The sequence below is a fragment of the Taudactylus pleione genome, unplaced genomic scaffold, assembly GCF_031769625.1.
Source record: "Taudactylus pleione unplaced genomic scaffold, aTauple2 ptg000512l, whole genome shotgun sequence".
Taxonomy (NCBI): Eukaryota; Metazoa; Chordata; class Amphibia; order Anura; family Myobatrachidae; genus Taudactylus; species Taudactylus pleione.
In genome coordinates, this window is record NW_028284914.1 from 4,030,073 (window position 1) to 4,052,852 (window position 22,780).

General features: G+C 52.2%; 1 protein-coding gene across 1 annotated transcript in view; it reads left to right on the forward strand.

Moving 5' to 3' along the window:
• The first annotated feature begins 13,578 nt into the window (after window positions 1–13,578).
• GRIP2 (glutamate receptor interacting protein 2) overlaps window positions 13,579–22,780 on the forward strand; it is a 472,906-nt gene continuing 463,704 nt past the window's right edge. The window contains exon 1 of the mRNA XM_088450259.1: window positions 13,579–13,648. Within this exon, the coding sequence (XP_088306385.1) occupies window positions 13,594–13,648 (55 nt within the window). The 5' untranslated portion in view covers window positions 13,579–13,593. The remainder of the gene's footprint in view (window positions 13,649–22,780) is intronic.

Below are 22,780 nucleotides of genomic sequence, written 5' to 3' on the forward strand. Positions count from 1 at the left end.
TGCTGCTATGGATGCTGGGAAAAGGGGTGGAGCCAGCGCTGGATGCCGGGCAGACGGCAGGGAAGTACGCAGCTTTCCTGCTCTTTCCAGCTTGTGGTAACAGATAACGATATCCTCAGATGGCGAATCTGTACCGCAGGAGGGGACGGGAAGCTGAGCTTTCCGTTCCTTCATGAATCGCGCTCGCCATACAGTAGTATGGTGATGCCATACAGGCATGGAGCAGGGGTACAGCTGGGGAAGTAATACACTTCTCCACGGTAAACTAGCTCCATGAATAGCACGTACCAGAGAAGAGCCCAGATTTCAGCTAAACAGGGCTCTTCTCTGCTTCATGTATAGACCCCTATCTCTCTCCAAGGCTTAGTACATAGACCCCAAAGTACCAACCAATCAGCTCCTAACTGTCATTTTTCAAACACAGCCTGTAATGTGACATTTAGGAGCCGATCAGTTGGTACATTATCTCTGGCCACTTTCTCTCTCTTCAAGGCTTAGTACATCTCCCCTAATGTGAGAAAAGGCCACATTGCCACTGGTATCGCCCACAAGTTATTGCCAGGGCACCCTTCTGGCAAGATGGTAAGTTGCCCGGTTACATGGAAGCGTTCACTTAGAGCCCCCGCACAGATGTGGGCATGCCCCAAAACATAGGCAGTGTGATCTACATCCTGCACTACATACCGGTATGACTTTGGCCTGAAAGTTCCGACAAGACCCAGCTAGGTTAGCAACTCCCCGCTACAATGCAATAGATCACTGGAGATTGCGAAGGAATATTTGTAGATAAGCTCGGCCAAAGCCATCCTTATCTCCTCTCTGCAAGGAGGTCTGTTCAGAAGGGCCCCGGGGAGCTCGCTGCTCATAATGTTTTCACTCCAGGTCTCCCGGAGTCTAATATGTTAACAAAGAAATTAGCGAAAGCTTAAATAAACAGGCTTATTATCATGGCCGGGCATTGTTAGAAGTGAATCGAGTGGGGATAATTGATTCAGTGCTGGAGAACTCATCAGTATGCTGTTCATTACGGCAGAAAAGATCAAATCGCATTTGATTCCACTGAGCCGGAGAAACACTAGCGTGCCGCTCTTTCGTGTTTTCTGGGTTTTTTTTTTTTTCTTTTTTTTTAAATAGAAGAGAAAAAAAAAAAAAAGAGTCTATGGTTGTTGGAGTTGTAATAAAAAAAAAAAATCACCCCCCCAAAAAAACAGACACAAGCGACAAGCGTCGTTCTCTTCTTGGGGAGATGTGTAATGTAATACAAACAGACTGGCGGAGGGGAGAGTAAAAGGTAGGCCGCCATCTACGCCGATCCCAGCAAAGCGGCTCTTGAAACAAGTGTTTAATTACCGTTTCCCCCTTTCAGTCGCTGTGTGCAGAGGGAGGGTATTTATCAAAGCGTTGTTTGTCTGTGCTGAGATAACGGTTACAGCAGGGATTGTGTCATTGAAGTAATCAGTGTGCATAGTAAATATAAGACCAGCTGTAAGTGTCTCTTAAGTGTCTCTATTGCCGATTCCCTAGGGACCGGTGACATCAACGAGGCATGCAGTACAGGCAGCCTATATTTAATTCCTAATATTGTTGAATAGCCAGGTTCCAAAGGAGCTGCAGGAGTGGTGAAAGGTGGTGGGGTTGGGTACAAAAGTACCCTGACCCCGGCCTGTCTGGGGACTTGGGCCTACCAAGTACCTGTAGCCATACTACTAAAATGGCCCCTTCAAGTGCCAATGTGGAGGGATCTAGTATAAAAGAGTATAGTTACGCCCACACATTATTGGCCATGCCCCCTAGTACCCGGGCCAGAAAAATCTCTCCGTGACCCTAGGGTAGATGACACAAGCATAGGCATAATTATAATGGGTGCAGGTTGTTAGGTGCACACGGGGCCCCTGTATACAGTATACTTACCTTGTGCCAGCAAGCGGGCCCCTCCTCCTCCGTGGTGCCATCTTTCCAGTGATATCTTTAATAATATGGTGCCGCACAGTGAAAATAAAGACTCTGGCACAGTGAAAGTAAAGACTCTGGCAGCCTTTGTACTCTTGTGCGCATGCGCCGTCTTCCCGAATAGCACTGGGAAGATGGCGCAGCGTAAGAGCAGGGGCCCATTTGCCAACACAAGGAAAATGCGGGGCTGGGTGCTGCTGCACACACGGGCCCCCTCAGGTGTTAATACACCCTTGGGTCCTCTTCCCTCAGGAGATTTTCCTTTATTCCCTTATACCATTATCTCCTCTCTATTGCCATCAGCGGCACCAAACCTATGGGTTCCACCAGCACTGTGGGTACTATGACTGCATGTGCGGTATTGGTTATATAGCTTCTATCACAATCAGTATGATTTACCGGTGGACGGGATGCTGGTGGTCAGAAGATCGACAGCGGCATCCCGATGTTGAAGATCCCGACGGGCTGGTAATTAGGCTAACTCTCCCCGGTGGTGCCTAACCCTAACCCACCCTGTCCGCAGCCCTAACCCGCCCCGGTCAGTACCTAACCCACCCCGGCAGGTCCCTAAACCTAACCCCCCTAACCGTGTTTATAAATAAAGGATAATAATAATAATTAACTTGTTCAGCAGATGGGCATTGTGGTATTTCAAGTCCACCAAGACAGTATAAGGTGTAACCTGGGCAACCCTCCCTGGCCGACACTCCTGGAATGTCCAGGAGACTCCAGAATTCTCTGAGTTTTCCCAGACTCCAAGAAGATTAACCCCAAGCTCCTGGTTCCTCCGGGGGAAGCAGCGGTGGGGGCATGCTGTGTCCCAGCTACTTCCTCCATTGGGTCAAAGTCAGCCAGTCCAACCTCCTGCCTTGGCTTCCCATTTCCGCATTGCCTGATGCTCGCTTACTCCATTTTCCTCTACATGATATTCTAACCCTATGTGTTAGCTCCCACCCCTTGCCCATGTGTGACTCTGTCCCCCACTCCCGCCCATGTGTGACTCTACCCCTCTCCCGCCCATGTGTGACTCTATCCCCCACTCCCGCCCATGTGTGACTCTATCCCCCACTCCCGCCCATGTGTGACTATCCCCCACTCCCGCCCATGTGTGAATCTATCCCCCACTCACGCCCATGTGTGACTCTATCCCCCACTCCCGCCCATGTGTGACACTATCCCCCACTCCCACCCATGTGTGACTCTGTCCCCCACTCCCGCCCATGTGTGTCTCTGTCCCCCACACCCGCCCATGTGTGACTCTGTCCCCCACTCCCGCCCATGTGTGACTCTGTCCCCCACTCCCGCCCATGTGTGACTCTGTCCCCCACTCCCGCCCATGTGTGACTCTGTCCCCCACTCCCGCCCATGTGTGACTCTTTCCCCACTCCCGCCCATGTGTGACTCTATCCCCCACTCCCGCCCATGTGTGACTCTATCCCCCACTCCCGCCCATGTGTGGCTCTATCCCCCACTCCCGCCCATGTGTGACTCTATCCCCCTCTCCCGCCCATGTGTGACTCTATCCCCCACTCCCGCCCATGTGTGACTCTATCCCCCACTCCCGCCCATGTGTGACTCTATCCCCCACTCCCGCCCATGTGTGACTCTATCCCCCTCTCCCGCCCATGTGTGACTCTATCCCCCACTCTCGCCCATATGTGACTATCCCCCACTCCCGCCCATGTGTGACTCTATCCCCCATTCCCCATGTGTGTTTCTGCCCCATCCATATGTACCCCCTTCTTGTGTGTTTATTACCACCTGCAAAAAAAGCATTGCTAACCACCGCCAAACCTGAAAATGAGCATTAAATAATAATTTGCTAAACATAAACACAGACATAAAGGTGAATGACATGCGGCTCACTTCATGCGCTTGCTGTGGCACCAGGGCTCCACACTACACCCTTAGGCCTATCTATAATGGGTGTGCGTTGTGCCCCTCACACACCGCATCCAGAACATATCTCATTGCTGTATACGAGGGTCCTTGCTACTAATGTCAAAGGCCTATACTTGAACAAATGCCTCTGGAGAACGGATTTCAGGGTCACTATGGCTGCATCTGCCGGGACACTGGATTTCCTGGCGGTTGGATCTGGGGCATCCCTTGCTGATAATGGGTTAAGTGCATGGGTGTAGTAGGTATTACCACCAACCTCATGGCCGGCGGATCAAATCCCAACAGCGAAAGCCCGGCAGGGGTGAAGATCCCAATCGCCAATTAGGGTAAGTGCTGCTAACCCTACTCCCTACCCTAACCCTCCCTTAGGGGTGCCTTACCCTAACCTCCCCCCCTAGTGCCTAACCCCCCTATAAGTGCCTAACCCCCTGTTCACCGCTGCCTAAACCTAAGTCTCCCGGGGGGGTGCCTAACCTCTCCCCCCGGGGCGCCTAACCCTAACCCCCCTTCCCCTAGCCTAGACCTAACCCTCCCGGGAGGGTGTCTAACCCTGAGCCCCCCCGGGAACCCTAAAACTTAAGCCCCCCCGCGGTTTTCCGCGCCCGGCTTACCTTCATTTGTAGGTCTAATGACAGGCATTTTCGACGCCTGTCATTAGTACCTTGCCGGGATTTGACAGTCGGGAAGCCGGCAGTCGGCATTTAGACCGTCGGCTTCCTGACTACATCCCAGGTGCACACATGCACAAGCAAATACAATTTGTAGTAGGTGCAGAAGATATCACTTGAAAGATAAAGCAGTCGGCACACTACACTTTCTACTTCAGGGTCCATAGGGTATCCACAGGATACCTTGGGGTATAGGTGTGACGTCAGTCGCTGGGCACCATAGAGTTAAGCTTTTCAGCCTCCCAGGATGCACTAGGGTCCCCCTCCTATACCCCGCCCCCGAGCCAAGGCACCCCAGTTTAGTTTGGTGCCCGGCCGGCGTCGGGTGCACCTGTCGGAGTGGGGGCTAGAAGAGCCCCTGAAGCTTTCTTCAGTGCAGCTGTGGCTGCACATCTGGATGTACAGCATGGACAGTCAGTCCTGACGTCCATGCTGTCTTCCCTACACCCCCGCCGGTACCAGAACGCCGGTACCGATCCGGGGATGCTGGTGATCATCTGGGGTCACAGCTAGCGGTGACCCCAGATGTTCCGGACCATGGCCGGATCCAAGGGGGACAAAGGTAAGCAGCGGGGTCCCGCGGTGGGGCCCCGCTGGTCACATGGTCCTAAGTCCCCAGGCAGGGGGCTCCCTGGGGACTGGCTGCAGCGTGGAGCCAGGCGACCAACCTGCGCTTTCCACTACCCCCTGGGACAGCGGACCGCAGCAGAGCGGTAGCGCTGCGGCGTCCCAGGGGTTAAATGCATGCCAGGGGAGCGCGCCTTCCCTGTCTCACAGCCGGCGCCTCCCCCGCTGCACACAGCCCTCTCTGCATGCTGCCGACTGGTCCTGTGGCAGCGCTCCTCCCCCAGGCCAGCCTCCTCTCTGCTCCTCAGCGGCCATCTTCTCCAGAACGCATGGTGAACGCTGCTGGAAGCGCTGGACGGAAGCATCGTGGTCTGGGTCCCCCCGCATACCTCTCCTCCGCTGTGGCTCAGGTCTGTGTATGCAGCGCTGTGTCCTACCAGGCCCTGTGTCTGTGTAGTTGAGTGATCAGCGCTGTTAGTGCAGGAATTGTTATTTCTCTGCATTGTATGTGACTGTGCTAGCGCTGCCTGTAACTTTTCTTCTCTAAACTGTCAGCTTTATTACTGTCCCTGTTCTTTCTGCTAAAGCCCTTGCGGTGCGGTGCTGCAGGGTGGTCTCTCGCCTATTTAATACTTAATTGGTGAGAGAGGTCACATACGTGGTGCCATCATGTCTGAAAGTGATTTTCCCCTCCGGCTACAGTGTACCACGTGCAAAGTACCGTTAGCGGAGGGGGAGGGTAGCGCGGAGGGCCTTTGCCGGCAGTGTTTGTCCATGGCGCGGCCTATTACGGTTACAGCACCGGTACAGGAGCCGCCCTGGGCTTGTTTCGCTCAGGCGTTAACAGCTTTAGTGGGCCAGTTAGCTCCGCAGCCCGTGTTTACTCCGATGGGTTTGTCCCAGCAGTCTGTGGTGTCGTCACCCATGCAGGGGTTCCCACGACAATTGGTGGTACCCCACAGTCTCCCTATTTCCCCGCTCCCGGGTTCTCAGGAGCCAGCGTGGGTTAACTCCCTGACGAGTTCTGTACAGCACTTGTCGGATGTGTTGCAAGGGGAGTCTGTGATGCGGCCTCATAAAAGGCCGGTGGCATCTCTGTCCGCTCCTTATGAGGATGACGAAGGGACGTCTGATGATGGGGAGATTCTGGATCCTTACGATCAGGAACCTCTCCATACTAAGGATGCTGATGCTAAGTCCAAAGTATATATTCCTGGACTTATTCGGGCGGTCCGCACAGCCTTGGTGATTGAGGACGAAGTTCCCCCAGCGGCTAAATCTAAGTATGCCTTTTTCAAAGATGTGAAGGGCGATGCCACAGTCTTTCCTCTTTCGGGTCAGTTGGTGGACCATTTAGAGGAGGCGTAGAAACAACCTGGCAAAAGATACCAGCCGCAGAAACGCCTGGCGGTGGCTTATCCGTTCGCGGATAATTATTTTGCTAAGTGGGAATCCCCTCCACAGGTGGATTCTCACGTGACCTGTCTTGTCCGTAGTGCCACATTGCCGATGCCATCCATGTCCTCCCTTAAGGATGCTACGGACCGCAAGGTAGAAATCTGCCTGAAGTCCGCTTATTCCCTTGCAGGGGGGGCAGCACGGCCGGCTATGGCCATTTGCTGGGTTGCCAGAGTGATGGAGCGCTGGGCGGATTCATTAGAGGCTTCTTTTGAATCCGACTGTCCGGCCGAACAGGCGGAGTTGATTGGCAATCTCCGTGATTCGGCCACCTACATCAACGAGGCGGCTCTAGACATTAGTACTCTGGTGTCTAGAATTTCTTCAGCAGCGGTAGCTGCTCTTCGCACCTTGTGGCTGCGATCCTGGAAGGCGGACGCAGATTCCAAGAAAGGTCTGGAAGCGTTGCCGTTTACCGGAGAAGTTCTCTTCGGTCCGGATCTGGATAAGATTGTGGCCACGCTGGCGGCAGCCAAATCTGCTTGTCTCCCGTCGGCCGCTGCTCCTTCTGGTTCGGGACCATCGTCCTTTCGGTCATCTAGGGCCCAGGGCAGGCCCAAACCACAGTCGTTTCCTCGACAGGCTGGCCCTAAGAAATCGGTCAAGCCCCGGAAGCAGGCATGGAGTACCAGACGTCCGGCCCCCAAGCCAGATGACAAGCCTGCGGCCTGACGGTCCGGGCCTCCCTTTGGGGGATCCCAGGGTGGGAGGCCGCCTGCTACAGTTCGCCCAGTGTTGGTCGACCACTACGACAGACACTTGGGTTCTGGAGGTGGTTTCCCACGGATACGCCCTCTCCTTCCTGCACAGACCCCCGGCTCGCTTCTTCACCACGGGTCTACCATCAGACCGGAACAAGGCTATGGAGCTGCGGAAGGTATTGCACACTATGCTCCAGGCTGGAGGTATAGTGCCTGTTCCATTCTCCCAGAGGGGCCAGGGTTTCTATTCAAATCTATTTTTGGTACAGAAACCCAATGTGTCATATCGTCCGATTCTCAACCTCAAAGCACTCAACAAGTCTTTGCGGGTCCCGAAGTTTCGGATGGAGACCCTACAGTCCATCATTCTGGCGCTGGAACCTGGGGACTACATGGTGTCATTGGACATACAGGACGCTTACCTGCATGTCCCTATTCTTTTGCGCCATCAACAGTTCCTCAGGTTTGCAATCCGCAGCGACCACTTTCAGTTTCGGGCGTTACCTTTTGGCCTGGCAACAGCACCACGTGTTTTCACCAAGGTGATGGCGGTCATGGCGGCTTCTCTGCGGCTGCAGGGAGTCCGCATGTTGCCGTATTTGGACGACCTGTTATTGGTGGCAGGATCTCCAGAGCTCCTGTTACGCCACTTGGACCTGACCATTGCACTGCTGCAACGGCACGGCTGGCTAATCAACTGGCAGAAGTCCACTCTAATCCCGTCTCGAAGGATTCTGCATCTTGGAGCCTTATTGGACTCGGGACAGCAAAGGATCTTCGTGACGGAGGACAAGATCTCTGCTTTACAGTCAAGGGTGCGCAGTTGCCTGCACAGCCGCCGGGTGTCCTTACACTCGGCGATGAGGTTACTGGGCTCCATGGTGTCGGTGTTCGACATGGTGGAATACGCCCAGTTTCACTCCAGACCTCTGCAGCACCTGATCCTGTCCAAGTGGAACGGGCTGCCTCAGTCTCTGAAGTCCCAGACGATTGTGCTCACCCAGGAGGTTCGCCTGTCCCTTGCGTGGTGGTTACAGACGACCCACCTCAACAAGGGACGTCCGTTCTGGGTTCCAAATTGGGTCCTGTTGACAACGGATGCCAGTCTTCGGGGCTGGGGAGCAGTTTCGGGTCCACACTTGTTCCAGGGCAGGTGGACGCCGACAGAAGCGGAGCTTCCAATAAATATCTTGGAACTCCGTGCGGTCTTCAATGCTCTCCAGCAGGCACAGCGGTTTCTCCAGGGTCGCCCGGTGCAGGTCCAGTCGGACAACGCTACCACCGTGGCCTACATAAACAGGCAAGGAGGAACTCGCAGTCGGGCGGCTCTCGTAGAGGTCTCTCGGATCCTGGTTTGGGCGGAGCGCAATCTTCCGGCCATATCAGCGGTCTTCATCCCGGGAGTGCTAAATTGGGAGGCGGACTTTCTAAGTCGCCAGGACGTTCATCCGGGGGAATGGTCCCTGCACCCGGACGTTTTTCAACTACTGGTGGACAGGTGGGGTCTTCCAGAAATCGACCTCATGGCGTCCCGGCACAACAACAAGTTGCCGGTGTACGGGTCTCGCACAAGAGACGAAGGGGCGTCTCTGGTGGATGCTCTGTCCGTCCGGTGGACGTTCCGGTTCGCATACTTGTTCCCTCCGGTCTCCCTTCTTCCACGGGTAATCTGGAAATTCAAACAGGAAGGAGGGACGCTCCTGTTGATAGCTCCCGCGTGGCCCAGATGGCACTGGTTCTCAGACCTTCAGGGTCTGTCCGTGGACAGTCCTCTGCGGTTGCCGCTACGACCGGACCTTCTGTCTCAGGTCCTTGCCTTCACCCGGACCTGACTCGGCTGTCTTTGACGGCGTGGCTGTTGAGACGGCCATGCTGAGGTCCCGGGGGTTTTCCAGCTCTGTGGTGCGTACCATGTTACGAGCTCGGAAACCGTCTTCCGCGAGGATATACCATCGCGTGTGGCATACGTTCTTCCAGTGGTGTCGACCGAGAGGTTATGCACCGCGGGAGTTTCGTCTGTCTCGGATTCTCGCCTTCCTGCAAGCGGGACTAGATCATGGGCTTCGCCTTGCTTCTTTGAAGGTACAGGTTTCGGCCCTATCTGTCTGGTTTCACCGTAGGATTGCTACAATCCCGGAAGTGCGCACCTTTATGCAGGGTGTTCTCCGCATTCAGCCGCCCTTTGTTCCACCTGTGGCGCCTTGGGATTTGGCTGTGGTCCTGAGGGCTCTCCAAGGACCGCCGTTTGAACCACTGGGCTCAGTGGATCTTAAATGGCTAACAGCTAAGACTGTTTTCCTTCTGGCCATTGCTTCGGCCAGACGTGTTTCTGAGTTAGGGGCTCTTTCTTGTAGACCCCCTTTCTTGGTTTTTCATGGGAACAGGGCAGTGCTCCGCACTCGGCCCGAGTTTCTTCCCAAAGTTGTTTCCCAGTTTCATGTTAACGAGGAAATAGTTGTTCCGGCCTTTAACTCACCGGGTCTTTCCGTGGGTGAGGCCTCTTTGGATGTTGTGCGGGCCTTAAGGACTTATGTTGACCGCACTTCTTCGTTTAGGAAGTCGGACGCTTTGTTTGTCCTCTATGGCTTCCGTAAAAAGGGTTGGCCTGCTTCAAAGCAAACTTTGGCAGCCTGGATCCGTATGGCTATTTCTGAAGCTTATCTTCATGAAGGCCTACCGGTCCCTCCTTCTCTGAAGGCTCATTCCACTAGGTCTGTGGGTCCTTCGTGGGCAGCTCGACGTGGTGCCTCGGCAGTTCAGATCTGCAAGGCTGCTACGTGGTCCTCTGTCCATACCTTCGTGAGGTATTACAGGTTTGACACCTTCGCCTCTCAGGATGCTTCCTTCGGGCGGCGGATTCTCCTTTCTGCACAGGAGCGTCCCCACCCTTAAAGGATACTGCTTTGGGACATCCCCAAGGTATCCTGTGGATACCCTATGGACCCTGAAGTAGAAAATATGAGATATGGTAAGAACTTACCCTTGTTATCTCTATTTCTACGAAGTCCATAGGGTTCCACAGGACTCCCGCCCTGTCGCACCTGTGCTGCAGATGGGCTTTGCTCTGGTCACCGGTTTTCCGTCTCCCTCTGGTGAGAATGTGATTCTTGTATGTGTCCAGATCTTTTTTCTCTCTCTTCCTTCTCCTCCTCCGGCCTATGGCTTGATAACTAACTGAGGTGCCTTGGCTCGGGGGCGGGGTATAGGAGGGGGACCCTAGTGCATCCTGGGAGGCTGAAAAGCTTAACTCTATGGTGCCCAGCGACTGACGTCACACCTATACCCCAAGGTATCCTGTGGAACCCTATGGACTTCGTAGAAATAGAGATAACAAGGGTAAGTTCTTACCATATCTCATATTATTTGTCTGCAAAGGAGTGGGGGGTGCGTAGGTATTTTCTGTGGCAAGGTACCGTAAACTTCAAGTGAAATAAATGTGTAAATATTGTGTAAAACTGACATATATATGTGTACTCACCTTTTTTATGTACCACTGTCACACCTGTAGCTGGTAGTAAGGGATGGACACAAAGTCCCAGTCACTCTGTGGCCCTGATTCAGAGCTGAACGCTCTGAGCAGAACGCTCGCTCTGAATCAGGGCCCTCCTCCATGAAAATGGAGCGTCCTCCTGGACGCTCGTATAGCTTATGTGAGCGTCCATGATGATGGTCGCGATGGTCAAAGACCATCGCGACCATCGGGCTTGCGACGAGACCCTGCGGTAGGGTCTCGCTGCCGCAAGCCCAGGAGTGATTTTGGCTCTATCAGAGCCAAAGTCACTCCCACTGACATCATTACTGATGTCAGTGGGGCCGGACTCAGACGGTAGGCGTTCCCATGGGAACGCCTCCGTCTGGCCGCCACGCCACCGGCACGCCCATCAAAGGGGGCGTGCTGTCAGTCACCATCAACAGCACGCCCCCTTTGGTGCGAAACCCCGAGCGACGTATTTCTCGTCGCTCGCCGTCGTGCGCATGCGCAGTCTCAAAACATCGACCCGCTAGCGAGCGAACTTTGCTCGCGAGCGGGTCTGAATGACCCCCTGAGTGTGTCCCATGGTGTGCAGCTAGTCAGGTGGGGCTTTAAAGGGGGTCACTGCTGGGTAGGAATGTCCTATAAGAACTGCCACAATCTGTCCTGCCAGCTCCATGCATGTGTAATGGGACCCATACATGTAGCTCATATCAGGGCAATTCCTCACTCTCCCGGGGTCGGGGGATCGAAGAAATCCAACATGTTGGACATTCTTGATTCCCGGATACCTACCCAAAAATGGTCAGAATCCTCAATTCGCTCACGGATCGCCGAGCTACATCTAGACGCCTGTCATTTTACCGATGCCGGGAGACCAGCACCCGGCATCCCGACCGAAGAGATGCCGGGCGCCGCTACAGTCGCTGGGGGGGGGTTAGGTTTAGGGCTCTCGGGGGGGACTTAGGGTTATGCACCCCCCTGGGAGGTTAGGGTTAGGCTAGGGGGAGGGTTAGGCACCCCCGGGGGGAGGTTAGGCACCTCCCTGGGGGACTTAGGTTTAAGCGACGGGGAAAGGGGGGTTAGGTTTAGGCACTTAGGGGGGATTAGGGTTAGGCACCCTAAAGGAGGGTTAGGGTTAAGGGGTTAGAAAAAGGTTAGTAAGTACTTACCTTCGACGATCGGGATTTCCTCCTCTGCCGGCCTCCTGGTGTCGGAATTCCAACCACCGGGCAGGGGTCCGGCGGTAAATCATACCGCTTCCCACAGAGGAATCTGTTGCAAAGCGAGTGACAGGCTGTCAGCGTTTAGGGGTGGTCAGAAAAGTGCAGACATGCCTGTCTGTTTGAACGCCATTTCATGGGCGTGTATAAATTAGCCACTGCTATTGCATATGCAGCTCTTCGTGTCAGAATAGCTCCCTAGGCTGCGGCAGGTCAGACCTGCTGCAAAGGTAAGATGGCCGCCGATGTCCGTCGATGTTACCGATATTTACGTGGGTATGCGTCGTCGCTCGCAGGCAAGAAAGCAGATGTGGGCATCTTTATGCTCAGGTGATCTTTGCTAACATTAGCATATTTTCGCCTCCTCCGAGGCCCCATCTGTCTGAAGCCCACAATTCTGTTCTCAAAAGTACAGGAGAGACTTGTTCGGGGCATGCTCTGATTTTGATATGGGGACAGACCATGTACCCTTTGCAATTATGGCAGGGTGTTTGGTGGGAGCCAATGTGTGATGACTGGCGAGGAAGAGAAAAGCATTAACAGGTTCACCCCAAATAAGATAATATATGCTGAAGCTGCATTACCCTATTTGTACACAATATAATAATGTAATAAAATGTCATATAGACAAGACAGAATAGTGTCTGTGCTGTCTTCATTATCATTACACTGCATAGCGCCGCAACTGTCCTCCAACACCTGAAAGAGCGCTCGCTCTGAATCAGGGCATTTATTTATTTTTTTTTGGAGCGGCCTCCTGGCCGCTCGCATAGCTGTGGGTGACAACCCAGCGGCTGTTGGCAAAGCAGCCATTTCTAAATCAGGCCCCGTAATCCGAACATGATGGAAAGATCCGAGCCAAAACCGAACCGCTCATCTCTAATTATGATCGACTCAACTGGAGTCCATTGGTTTCATTGAACGGATTCTGGCTCCTGTTGGCCTCCGTGCCCCTGTGCGACGTATGAAGTTTGCTGCATAAAACGACATGTGCACGTAACACGCCGCCGTCTATATGAAGCCGAACTTCATACGTCAGAATGTTCATACTTTCAAATTGTTATTTCCCTGGTTTAAATAGGTACCTAGAGCACTTAAATGTGCCTTGCATTCGTTTCCATTACAGAGTCTGACACGTTAATGGGAATGAGATGAGTCATTTGCTACCAAATAGTTATAAATTCAATTTGTTTTGCAGCGTACGCAGAACTATGCAAGATGACTGCATGGAAATATTATACAGGGATGGAAATAGACATAATAGCATCCAGCAGAAAGCCGGGATCATGGCAAAATAAGACTTTATTCATGCCTGTTGATTTGTATAGCCCTGTTATTGCTATAACCATGCAGGCAGCAAAGTGGTTAATGTATTATTTTTTTTTGTTTGTTTGCAGAAAATATAAATGGTGAAGCCGTCATGCAGCATTAAGTCAGCCCGCACGCGGGCCTGAGCTGAACCATCTGTGTGCTCCCCTCTGTGTGCAGTCACTGCAGGGTAAGATGCGGAGAGGCTGCATCAGCGAGCCCCCCGTTCTGTGGAGTAGGGAGTGCAGGCAGGCGATGGGCTGCACGCTGGAAGCTTAGCACTGTCTCTCCTCTGCTAGACAACATCAGGACTCCTGTCGGCTCGCCCTCCCTCGGTCACTGCCATGCCAAGCTGGTGGAGGAATCTGCTGCTTTGCCTCCGCAGGATGGAAGAAGCAGGTAGGGACAGAATGGACATGCATGTCTGATATTAGCCGGTGCTTGCTACGAATGACTGGTGTGCTGTGGGGGATTCCCAAGCTGCAAATCCAATGAACTGCGGAAGGTGTGTGTTCTGGAAACAAGTCAGACATGCATCACACAGGCAGAGGACTCATTATGGACGCAGAGGGGAGAATATTAGGGCAGGTTCTCTGCAATGGTCAAATAATGAACATTTACACAGCGCAATATTTTTTCTTAAATAGCCAGTGTTTTGTATGTTGGTCACGGTACCATAGAGGCAAGATGAGGGTTTGCCTAATTCTACCATTTTGGGGGGGTTCATGGTTGTCTTTGCCAAGGACTGAGGTTCCCAAACTCAGTCCTCAAGGCACCCTAACGGTCCAGGTTTTAAGGATAACCATGCTTGGGCATCTTAATTAGTACCTAGATCTTTTGATTTAACCATCTGTACTCAACCATGGATATCCTGAGAACCTGGACAGTTAGGGTGCCTTGAGGACCCAGTCTGGGAGCCTCTGGTCTAAGAGTTCATGAAATCGGGTATGGTTGAGTCCTCGGTTTGGGGACGAGCGCCCAGAGCTGTCAGAAGTGACACTAGACAGTTTAAAATCCACAAACATGGGTTAAATTGAGGATATTTAATTGTGTTGATTTTCTTTTTGGGGACCCCCCGCCCCCCCCAGTAATGTGATGATAAAACATTATATTATATATTTCGCTAAGCTCTTTTGTGCTTTTAAACACCACAAAAAGCTTTGTTTGTATATTGCTGTGATTTTGATTAATGTTAGTTGTACTTATAACCTGTGTTGGGCACTTTGAAGTGGAACTCGCTGCCGTTCTCCGTAATAAGGTGATAAGCGCTTACTATTACTATCTCGCATTGCAATTCTTTTGCTGATGACACATTTTGCTGCTTTTATCCAGATCTTACAGCCTCAGCTTCTTTCCCAGCCGTCTCCTTGCTGCGTTTCCAGTTGCGTGTGTGGCTATTGTATAATATGACAATTAGGGTCATGTATCCAGTAGAACAAATGTACAGCATTGTTACCTTACGTTTTTGCAGAACTGTGTCTGTTGGCCTGCTATGTACATAGGGCCTGATTCAGCTTGGATCGCAGTTGCTAATACGCACGCAATCGGCCGATAGTTGCATTCTGTGCGTGCGTATGCATCGCAGTGGGTGAAACGGCCGCTGCGATGGGGACTGCGATCGCAGAGGCTACACAGACCCCAGAGTGATGGACAGGAAGTGCCGTTTGTGGATGGTGGTTGGGGGGGCGGGGGGGTTTGGTCAGGGAAAACGCAGGAGTGCCAGTGAATTTGCACGCTGTTACAGGGGTGTGCTTAAATTAGCCACTGTTATCCCATACGCAGTGTAAGTTCTCATAGCGTGCGTGGCTGTTAGCAATTGCCGAGTAAGGTCAGGGCTTGTGCAAGTGTGCGTATGGGTCCGATGATACCGATGGTTTTGCTATTCTAAGTATTACGGATGTGTGTATGGTAAAGTGGGCTTCCTTATGTGGTGCTGAGATTGCATTGCGATTGCAGTGGTTTGGCTTCTTACCGCAGTTGAACTGCGTGCATACGCACTTTTGCGATCCCCAGTGAATCAGACCCGTAGGACGGTGCGCGCCCTCTTTGATGTTTATCAACGCCAACGCCATGGGGGACATTTTGAAGGTTTCGTTGTCCACATAAGGTAGCCGCTCACCTGCTAAAGTAAATGTGGGCCTGATACAGATATAGGTGCTATATTTCGATGTTCACGCACTAGAGCAATTATCGGTGGGCTGCACGTGCGGCTTAGCCACAATGCGCACAAGCAGCGATTGAATTGCGATCAAATGGGACTACGGTTGTAGCGAGGATTTATTTGCTATTGAGTGATGTGGGAGTGTCGTGACCATTTTCGGGGCGTGTATCTGCCTACATTTGTGATCCCGTACACAACAAAGCGCCAATTCTGCGCAGCCATAGCGTCACTCACATGGTCGATTATTGAAGGATCTGTGACCGCTATTTGCTATTGAGTGACAGGTATTTGGGGCCCCCTCCGGCACTTTTCAGTAAAGCACACTTTGGGGGTATAATTGTTCAATGCTGTAATATTCTGAAGTGAATAAAATTAGTATTATTTATAATTACAAAATATATATATATATATATATATATATATATAATTAAGGGATAATTGTTTTAATATAAGAAGACAATTTGTATCATTGCAATAAGGAATTGGTTAATTAGGAGGTGAAACAAATTTCTTGTATATTAGTTTGAGGTCTCCTTGCTCTGCACTCGGCGGTTCTCTGGTGGGCGGCCAGAATCCCTGCAAGTTCTGCGGAATCTCCTGTCCCTGTGTGTGCTGAGGTCCGGAGGAGAGAGAACTTCCTCCAGGCCAGGGCCGTAACCAGCTATGGGTGTCCAGTGCTGCCGCTCAGGGTGCAGAGGCACAGCGGGGGGCACCATCTGCGTTCCGTGGCCCTTGCACCTGGCTAGCAGGGAGCCGGGATTGCTGCTGCAGCACCCGCGGGGATGGGCACCCTGCACAGTATATTCAGCTGATTAGGCGTCCTGAGGGTGCCTGGTCAGCGCTGCACATACCAGAGCTATTGGTCACACCCGCTCTGTGCGACATAATGACGTAGCATGCTCAGGGGGTGGGACCGGGGCACAATTGTGCCCTGTTACGGCTGTCCCTCCTGGTAGCGGAGGTGACAGCAACTGTGATAGAAGTGGTCCCGTGTCCTCTCATGGAGGGGTGTAATGACCCTGACGCTAGTGCGTTATTGGTCAGCTGTCTATCCGGCCCCCCCTCATAATCTCAAAATCAATCTCAGCTGACTACGAGTGTGCCTTGCAACATCTCCCTGTGGGGCCCCTTGGCCTGCGGGGCCCCTAGGCTGCACCCTAGTCAGCCTTGTGAATAATAATACGGCCCTGGTGAGTTATGATAATTAAAGGGTCAGAATACAGACAGCGGCATCCCGACAGATTTCAGTATTATAACTCTTACCCTAATCCTCCCCCTAACCCTCCCCTCCCGCAGCCTTACCCTAACCCTCCCCTCCCGCAGCCTTACCCTAACCCTCCCCTCCCGCAGCCTTACCCTAACCCTCCCCTCCCGCAGCCTTACCCTAACCCTCCCCTCCTGCAGCCTTACCCTAACCCTCCCCTCCCGCAGCCTTACCCTAACCCTCCCCTCCTGCAGCCTTACCCTAACCCTCCCCTCCCACAGCCTTACCCTAACCCTACCCTCCCGCAGCCTTACCCTAAACCTCCCGTCTTGCAGCCCTTACCCTAACCCTCCCGTCCTGCAGCCTTACCCTAACCCTCCCCTCCCGCAGCCTAACCCTAACCCACCCCTCCCGCAGCCTTACCCTAACCCTCCCTTCCTTCAGCCTTACCCTAACCCTCCCATCCTGCAGCCTTACCCTAACCCTCCCCTCCCGCAGCCTTACCCTATCCCTCCCGTCCTTCAGCCTTACCCTAGCCTTCCCGTCCTGCAGCCTTACCCTAACCCACCCCTCCCGCAGCCTTACCCTAACCCTCCCATCCTGCAGCCTTACCCTAACCCTCCCGTCTTGCAGCCTTACCCTAACCCTCCCGTCCTGCAGCCTTACCCTAACCCTCCCGTCCTGCAGCCTTACCCTAACCCTCCCGTCTTGCAGCCTTACCCTAACCCTCCCGTCCTGCAGCCTTACCCTAACCCTCCCGTCCTGCAGCCAAATCCTTACCCTTCTCTCCTGCAGCCTAACCCTAACCCTCCTCCTAACCCTAATACTTGCCTCCGCAATTTGTCGGTCATCCTGACTGTCGTCTGACTACATCCCTACTTAAATACATCTCTTTTTTTTGTTTGTTTTAGAGCTCATGTCATGAGTATAATGGGCCTGATTTTGATTTGGATGTATATGCAAAAGTGGACGCTTCTCACGATTGTCAGCAGGCTGCGCACAATGCTCGGAGGATATGAGGTCTGAGGGTTCGCTCTGTGCGTGACCGGATCTCTCCGTCCATGAAACTGTGCACTCAGCATGGGCCAATACTAATGATGGCGGCTGCGGACATGAAAACAGTGGGCGGAGCACCTTCCACTGTAAAATGCACCTTGTTAGGTATGAAATAGGCATCCGAGTGGGTAGGGGCATTTAGGGAAATGCCCCTAGTTTTGAGGTCAATGCAAATGGAAAGACGTTTCCACCTGCTGGTGCGAACCAGGGCTCATCCTGTACTATTAATGGGACGCATCTTACACCTTCCAGTAGCAGAAAATCCCTGCTCTAGGCGTATTTACAGTAATAAATCCAGTAAGGATCTCATGCCCCCCCCCCCCCCTCCCGCTCTCATCAATATATCAAGCCAAAAATGAATACTTACCTGCTCTCCTGGAATGTCTGGGAGACTCATGAGTTTCAGAGAATCTCAGTTCCCTGGACTCCTGCTGGAGTAAAACATGCTCCCAGATCCCGCCCACATCCAAGTGGGCGGGGATTTGATGACGTCATTGGCTGCAAATTGTATCACTCCGGCCCCACTGGATTGTGCAGCAGGGAACGGGGCTATAATTACACCAATGAGGTTGTCACAAGCCCTCACTTGCTCCTTGGAGGTTGAATACTCTAAAGCTAGGCAGCTAGGCATAAAAGGAATACGGCAGGCAGAATCTCGGCTCCAGAATCCCGACCACTGACGTAGAGGGTTAGGGTTAGGCTGCGGCAGGCGAGGGTTATGGTTAAGCTATGGGAGGGTTAGGGTAAGGGAGATGATCCTATAGTTGAGGTAGGTTGAACTGTGATATTTGTATTACTCTCACCATGCACATGTCTGGAAGAGCCACAAACCTACAAATATAGATACATCCAGGGGTTAAAGTGGTCCGGAACGGGTGAAACTTTAACCGGCCTGTCAGCCCTACGCCACAGGGAGGCTCCATGTGGTGGGCACCCGTTGAGATTTTGTTACCAGTGGCGCCCGGCTCCTTCCCTACAGCGGCAGCTGGAGGCTGAAGTTCACACCTGAGCTCTGGCTTCCGGCTCCCGACGTCTCTCCCATAGTTCCGAGGAGCGGCCAGTTGGACAGCAGCGGACGCGGGAGCGGGGCTTAAAGTAAGGATTGTGTGGATTTTTTTGTGTAAGGGGGCACTACTACTGGGGGCATTACTACTGGGGCACTAGGGGGCATTACTACTGGGGACTCTACTACAGGGGGCATTACTACTGGGGGTGCTACTACAGGGGCATTACTACTGGGGGCACAACTGATGGGGGCACTGCATAAGGGGCACCACTCCTGAGAGCACTGCATAAGGGGCACCACTACTGTGGGTTCTGCATTAGGGGCACCACTAGGGGCATTGCATAAGGGGCACTACTGCTGTGGGCATTGTATATGGGGCACTACTACTGTGGGGCTTTGTGTATAAGGGTCACTACTGTGGGCATTGTGTATAAGGGTCACTAATGTGGGCATTGTGTAATAGGGGCACTACTGTGTATCATATAAGGACATTACTATGTGGTGTAATGTGAATCAGGGGAACTATGTGTAGTGTAATGTGAAAATTGTGCTACTTTGGTGTAAATTGATTTGGGGATACTATTGTGTGCCCACGCCCCTTTATGTCGAGACCGCACCCCTTTTTGCGGTCCCTTTATTAAGATAACGCCGAGGATGGGGGGGGTGAATTCCACCACATCTCTAGGACCACTTTAAGCACTGGGTACATCTGCCTTCCTCTGGGGTGTTTCCAAAGCTCAGAAAGTGGGCACACACCTGGAAATGTGACTGGCGGACCGGAACAATGCACTTGGGCATATCATAGTACTGCGGGATGAAATGTTTGCATTTCATAAATAAGCCGCTCTGTTTTCTACCGAATTACATTGCAATAAATGTCTGTTCAGCCCACAAAATGGCTAAAGGGTCTTTTTACTAAGCAGTGTTAGGAGTAGGGATGTGCGCCGGACCATTTTTGCCGGATTTGGATTTGGTTCTAATTCGTCGTCCGGCTTTGGATTTGGATTTGCCAAACTGCGGTGACTGGCTTTGGATTTGGATTTTGTTTACAAAAATTGACAAAAAAAGCTAAAATCACATAAATTGGTCTTTTTTTTTCTTCCTAGAGTATTATTAAGCTCAATAACATTAATTTCCAGTCAATTTAGACCATATCACAGCTTATAATATTGTTTTCAACATTATTGGCCAAAGGTTGCAGTGAGCTGACTGGTTACTAAGCGACAAAGCAGCGGCACAATGACACAGACACCACAGTATAAAGCACATCTATGACACATTGCCACACAGCAGTGGCAGAAATGAAAAGTAGTGCACCCACCCAGTGGGTACAGCCAGCAGAGTCACAGTACTTGTTTACATAGTGGGCTACGGCCCAAGGAGTCACAGTGCACAATCTTATTCACATTACACCGCACATAGGGCCTGATTCACATTACACCATAAAGTAGTGTCTCTTATTTATGTTACGACACACAGTAGTGCCCCTTTTACACAATGCCCGCAGTAGTGCCCCTTTTACACAATGCCCACAGTAGTGCCCCTTTTACACAATGCCCACAGTAGCGGTGTCCCTTACACAATGCCCCCAGCAGTGGTGCCACCTATGCAGTCCCCTTAGTAGTAGGGTCCCCTATGCAGTGCCCCCAGTAGTATGCCCCCCATTAGCAGGCCCCCCCAGTAGTATGCCCCCCATTAGCATGCCACCCAGTAGTATGCCCCCCATTATCAGGCCCCCCCAGTAGTATGCCCCCCATTAGCATGCCACCCAGTAGTATGCCCCCCCAGTAGTATGCCCCCCAGTAGTATGGCCCCCCAGTAGTATGCCCCCCCAGTAGTAGACTGCCCCAGTAGAAGGCCCCCCCAGTAGTAGGCTGCCCAAGTATTAGCCCCCCCTGTAGTATGGCCCCCCCTGTAGTAGTAAGCCCCCCCCAGTAGTATGCCCCCCCAGTAGTAGTAAGCCCCCCAGTAGTATGCCCCCCCAGTATGGCCCCCCCAGTAGTATGGCCCCTCAGTAGTATGGCCCCCCCAGTAGTGACCTCCCCAGTAGCAGACCACCCCCCAGTAGTAAGCCCCCCCCAGTAGTATAGCCCCTCAGTAGTATGGACCCCCAGTAGCAGACCCCCCTAGTAGCAGACCCCCCCAGTAGTATAGCCCCCTCCAGTAGTATAGCCACCCCCAGTAGCAGACCCCCCCCAGTAGTATAGCCCCCCCCAGTAGCAGGCCCCCCCAGTAGTATGGACCCCCAGTAGCAGACACCCCAGTAGCACCCCAGGCCCTTGCACAAGTAAAAAAACAAAACAAAAAAAAAACTTACCTGTATCCCCGCTCCCGCGCCGTCCGCTCTGCTGTCACACGCTGAGGAGGGAGCCGGAAGATGGAGCTCATGTGTGAGCTCCAGCCGGCTCCCTCCATGCAGCAGCCAATGAGAGTCTGTGTGACTCTCATTGGCTGCTGTAACAAACACACAGCTGCCGCTGGCGGCTGTGTGTTTGTATCTGTGTAGGGCAGAGCGCTATCACAGCGCTCTGCCCTACACAATAGGAGCCCTGATGTCGGATTCTCTAGTGAGAATCCGACATCAGGCGGCCGCCGTTCGGCCCCGAATGGGGATCCGAATCAGGCGGGGAACACCCGAACAGGGTTCGGGTGGACTCGGATCCCCAATGTTCGGAGCGGTTCGGATTCCACAGAATCCAAACCGCTCATCTCTAGTTAGGAGACAGAGTGAAAAGTGATAAGGTGCCAGCCAATCAGCTCCCAACTGTCATCTCATAGGCTGTGTTTGAAAAATGACAGTTGGGAGCTGATTGGCTGGCACCTTATCACTTTTCACTCTGTCTCCTAACACTGCTTAGTAAATAGACCCCTAAGTACTCTATGGTCATGCATACCTCCCAACTGCGGATGGTGAAAGGGGCGGAACTTACAATGAAGTGGGCGGAGCTTCAAAAAGACTGGGAGAAAGGTGGTGTGTTTAGGGCGAATCAATGGATTACAGCCGGAGCTTATTTTGTCCTTATACATGTTGGGAGGTATGTCGACACCGTGGATACACTTGAAGACGTTTTTGTTGTGTGCTTTGTTGCAGTGGAAATATAATATTAAGAGGATCATTTTGCAGTCATTGTCAGGAGCAGCCAAAAATAAGCAGCCTTGTCCCAAACGCCTTAGGGTGGGAATCCGGAAAACTGTAAAACAAAAAATGATTCCACTTCGGCTCGCTTATCAATGTCTCCATGCTGAGCCCTTTGATGTTAAAATGAAGTGTAAAGCCAATGGAGATTCGTTTAGTGTCTGGTGCATGTATCTCTGATAACCGAGCATTCAGTAGCTTTGGGGGGGAATTGATTTTAAAAAGAGGACTGATTATTGGAGAGGAGACGTGTAGACACAGGGATAACGGGAAGCAGAGAGAGAGAGACTAGGAAAGTGGGAGAAAGGTGCAGTAAGAAAACGGGGACGGGAGGTTTACCTGTATTCTGTATGACGTTTTAGTTCAATAGATCAGTAACTGAGGTAAGTAACTTTCTGGAGAGATGAGTGAGAGGTGGCAATTTATCCAAACTCATTTCTACTGACATTCTCTTTGCACCTTAAATACTGCAAACTTTTACATATGTATTAGTGCCATATAGAGTTATATGCATGTCAGTTTTGTAGACTGATCATGCATGTGTTTATGCTCTGGAGCTGAGCATATGCAACTATGGGTTATTCGTGTTTACCCCCTTTCTTCCATACTTATGTAGATTGTCCTATTCATGTAGCTTGTAACGCCGAAGATATCACTGATATCTCCTGGTTACAGTCTTGCCGCGTTCATTTCCACACTCCCCATACTTTAGTCTGGGGATGTGGACACTGTGCCATTCATCAAGTTCCAAAAAATCTAATTTTTTCAGAACTTGTGTGTGAAACTGTACGCCATTCTGAGATGGTGTACAGCCTCCGATAGTCTGCACAAGTTGCTGTTTACACGGCAGCTTGTACAGCAGAAGGGATCTTTTCAGATACCCCTCGCTTCCCCCGCTCTGTACTCACCTCACCCTCCGGCTGTGTCCCGATCTCTTCATTTTTTTCATGAAGAGCTGCTGTGTCCCT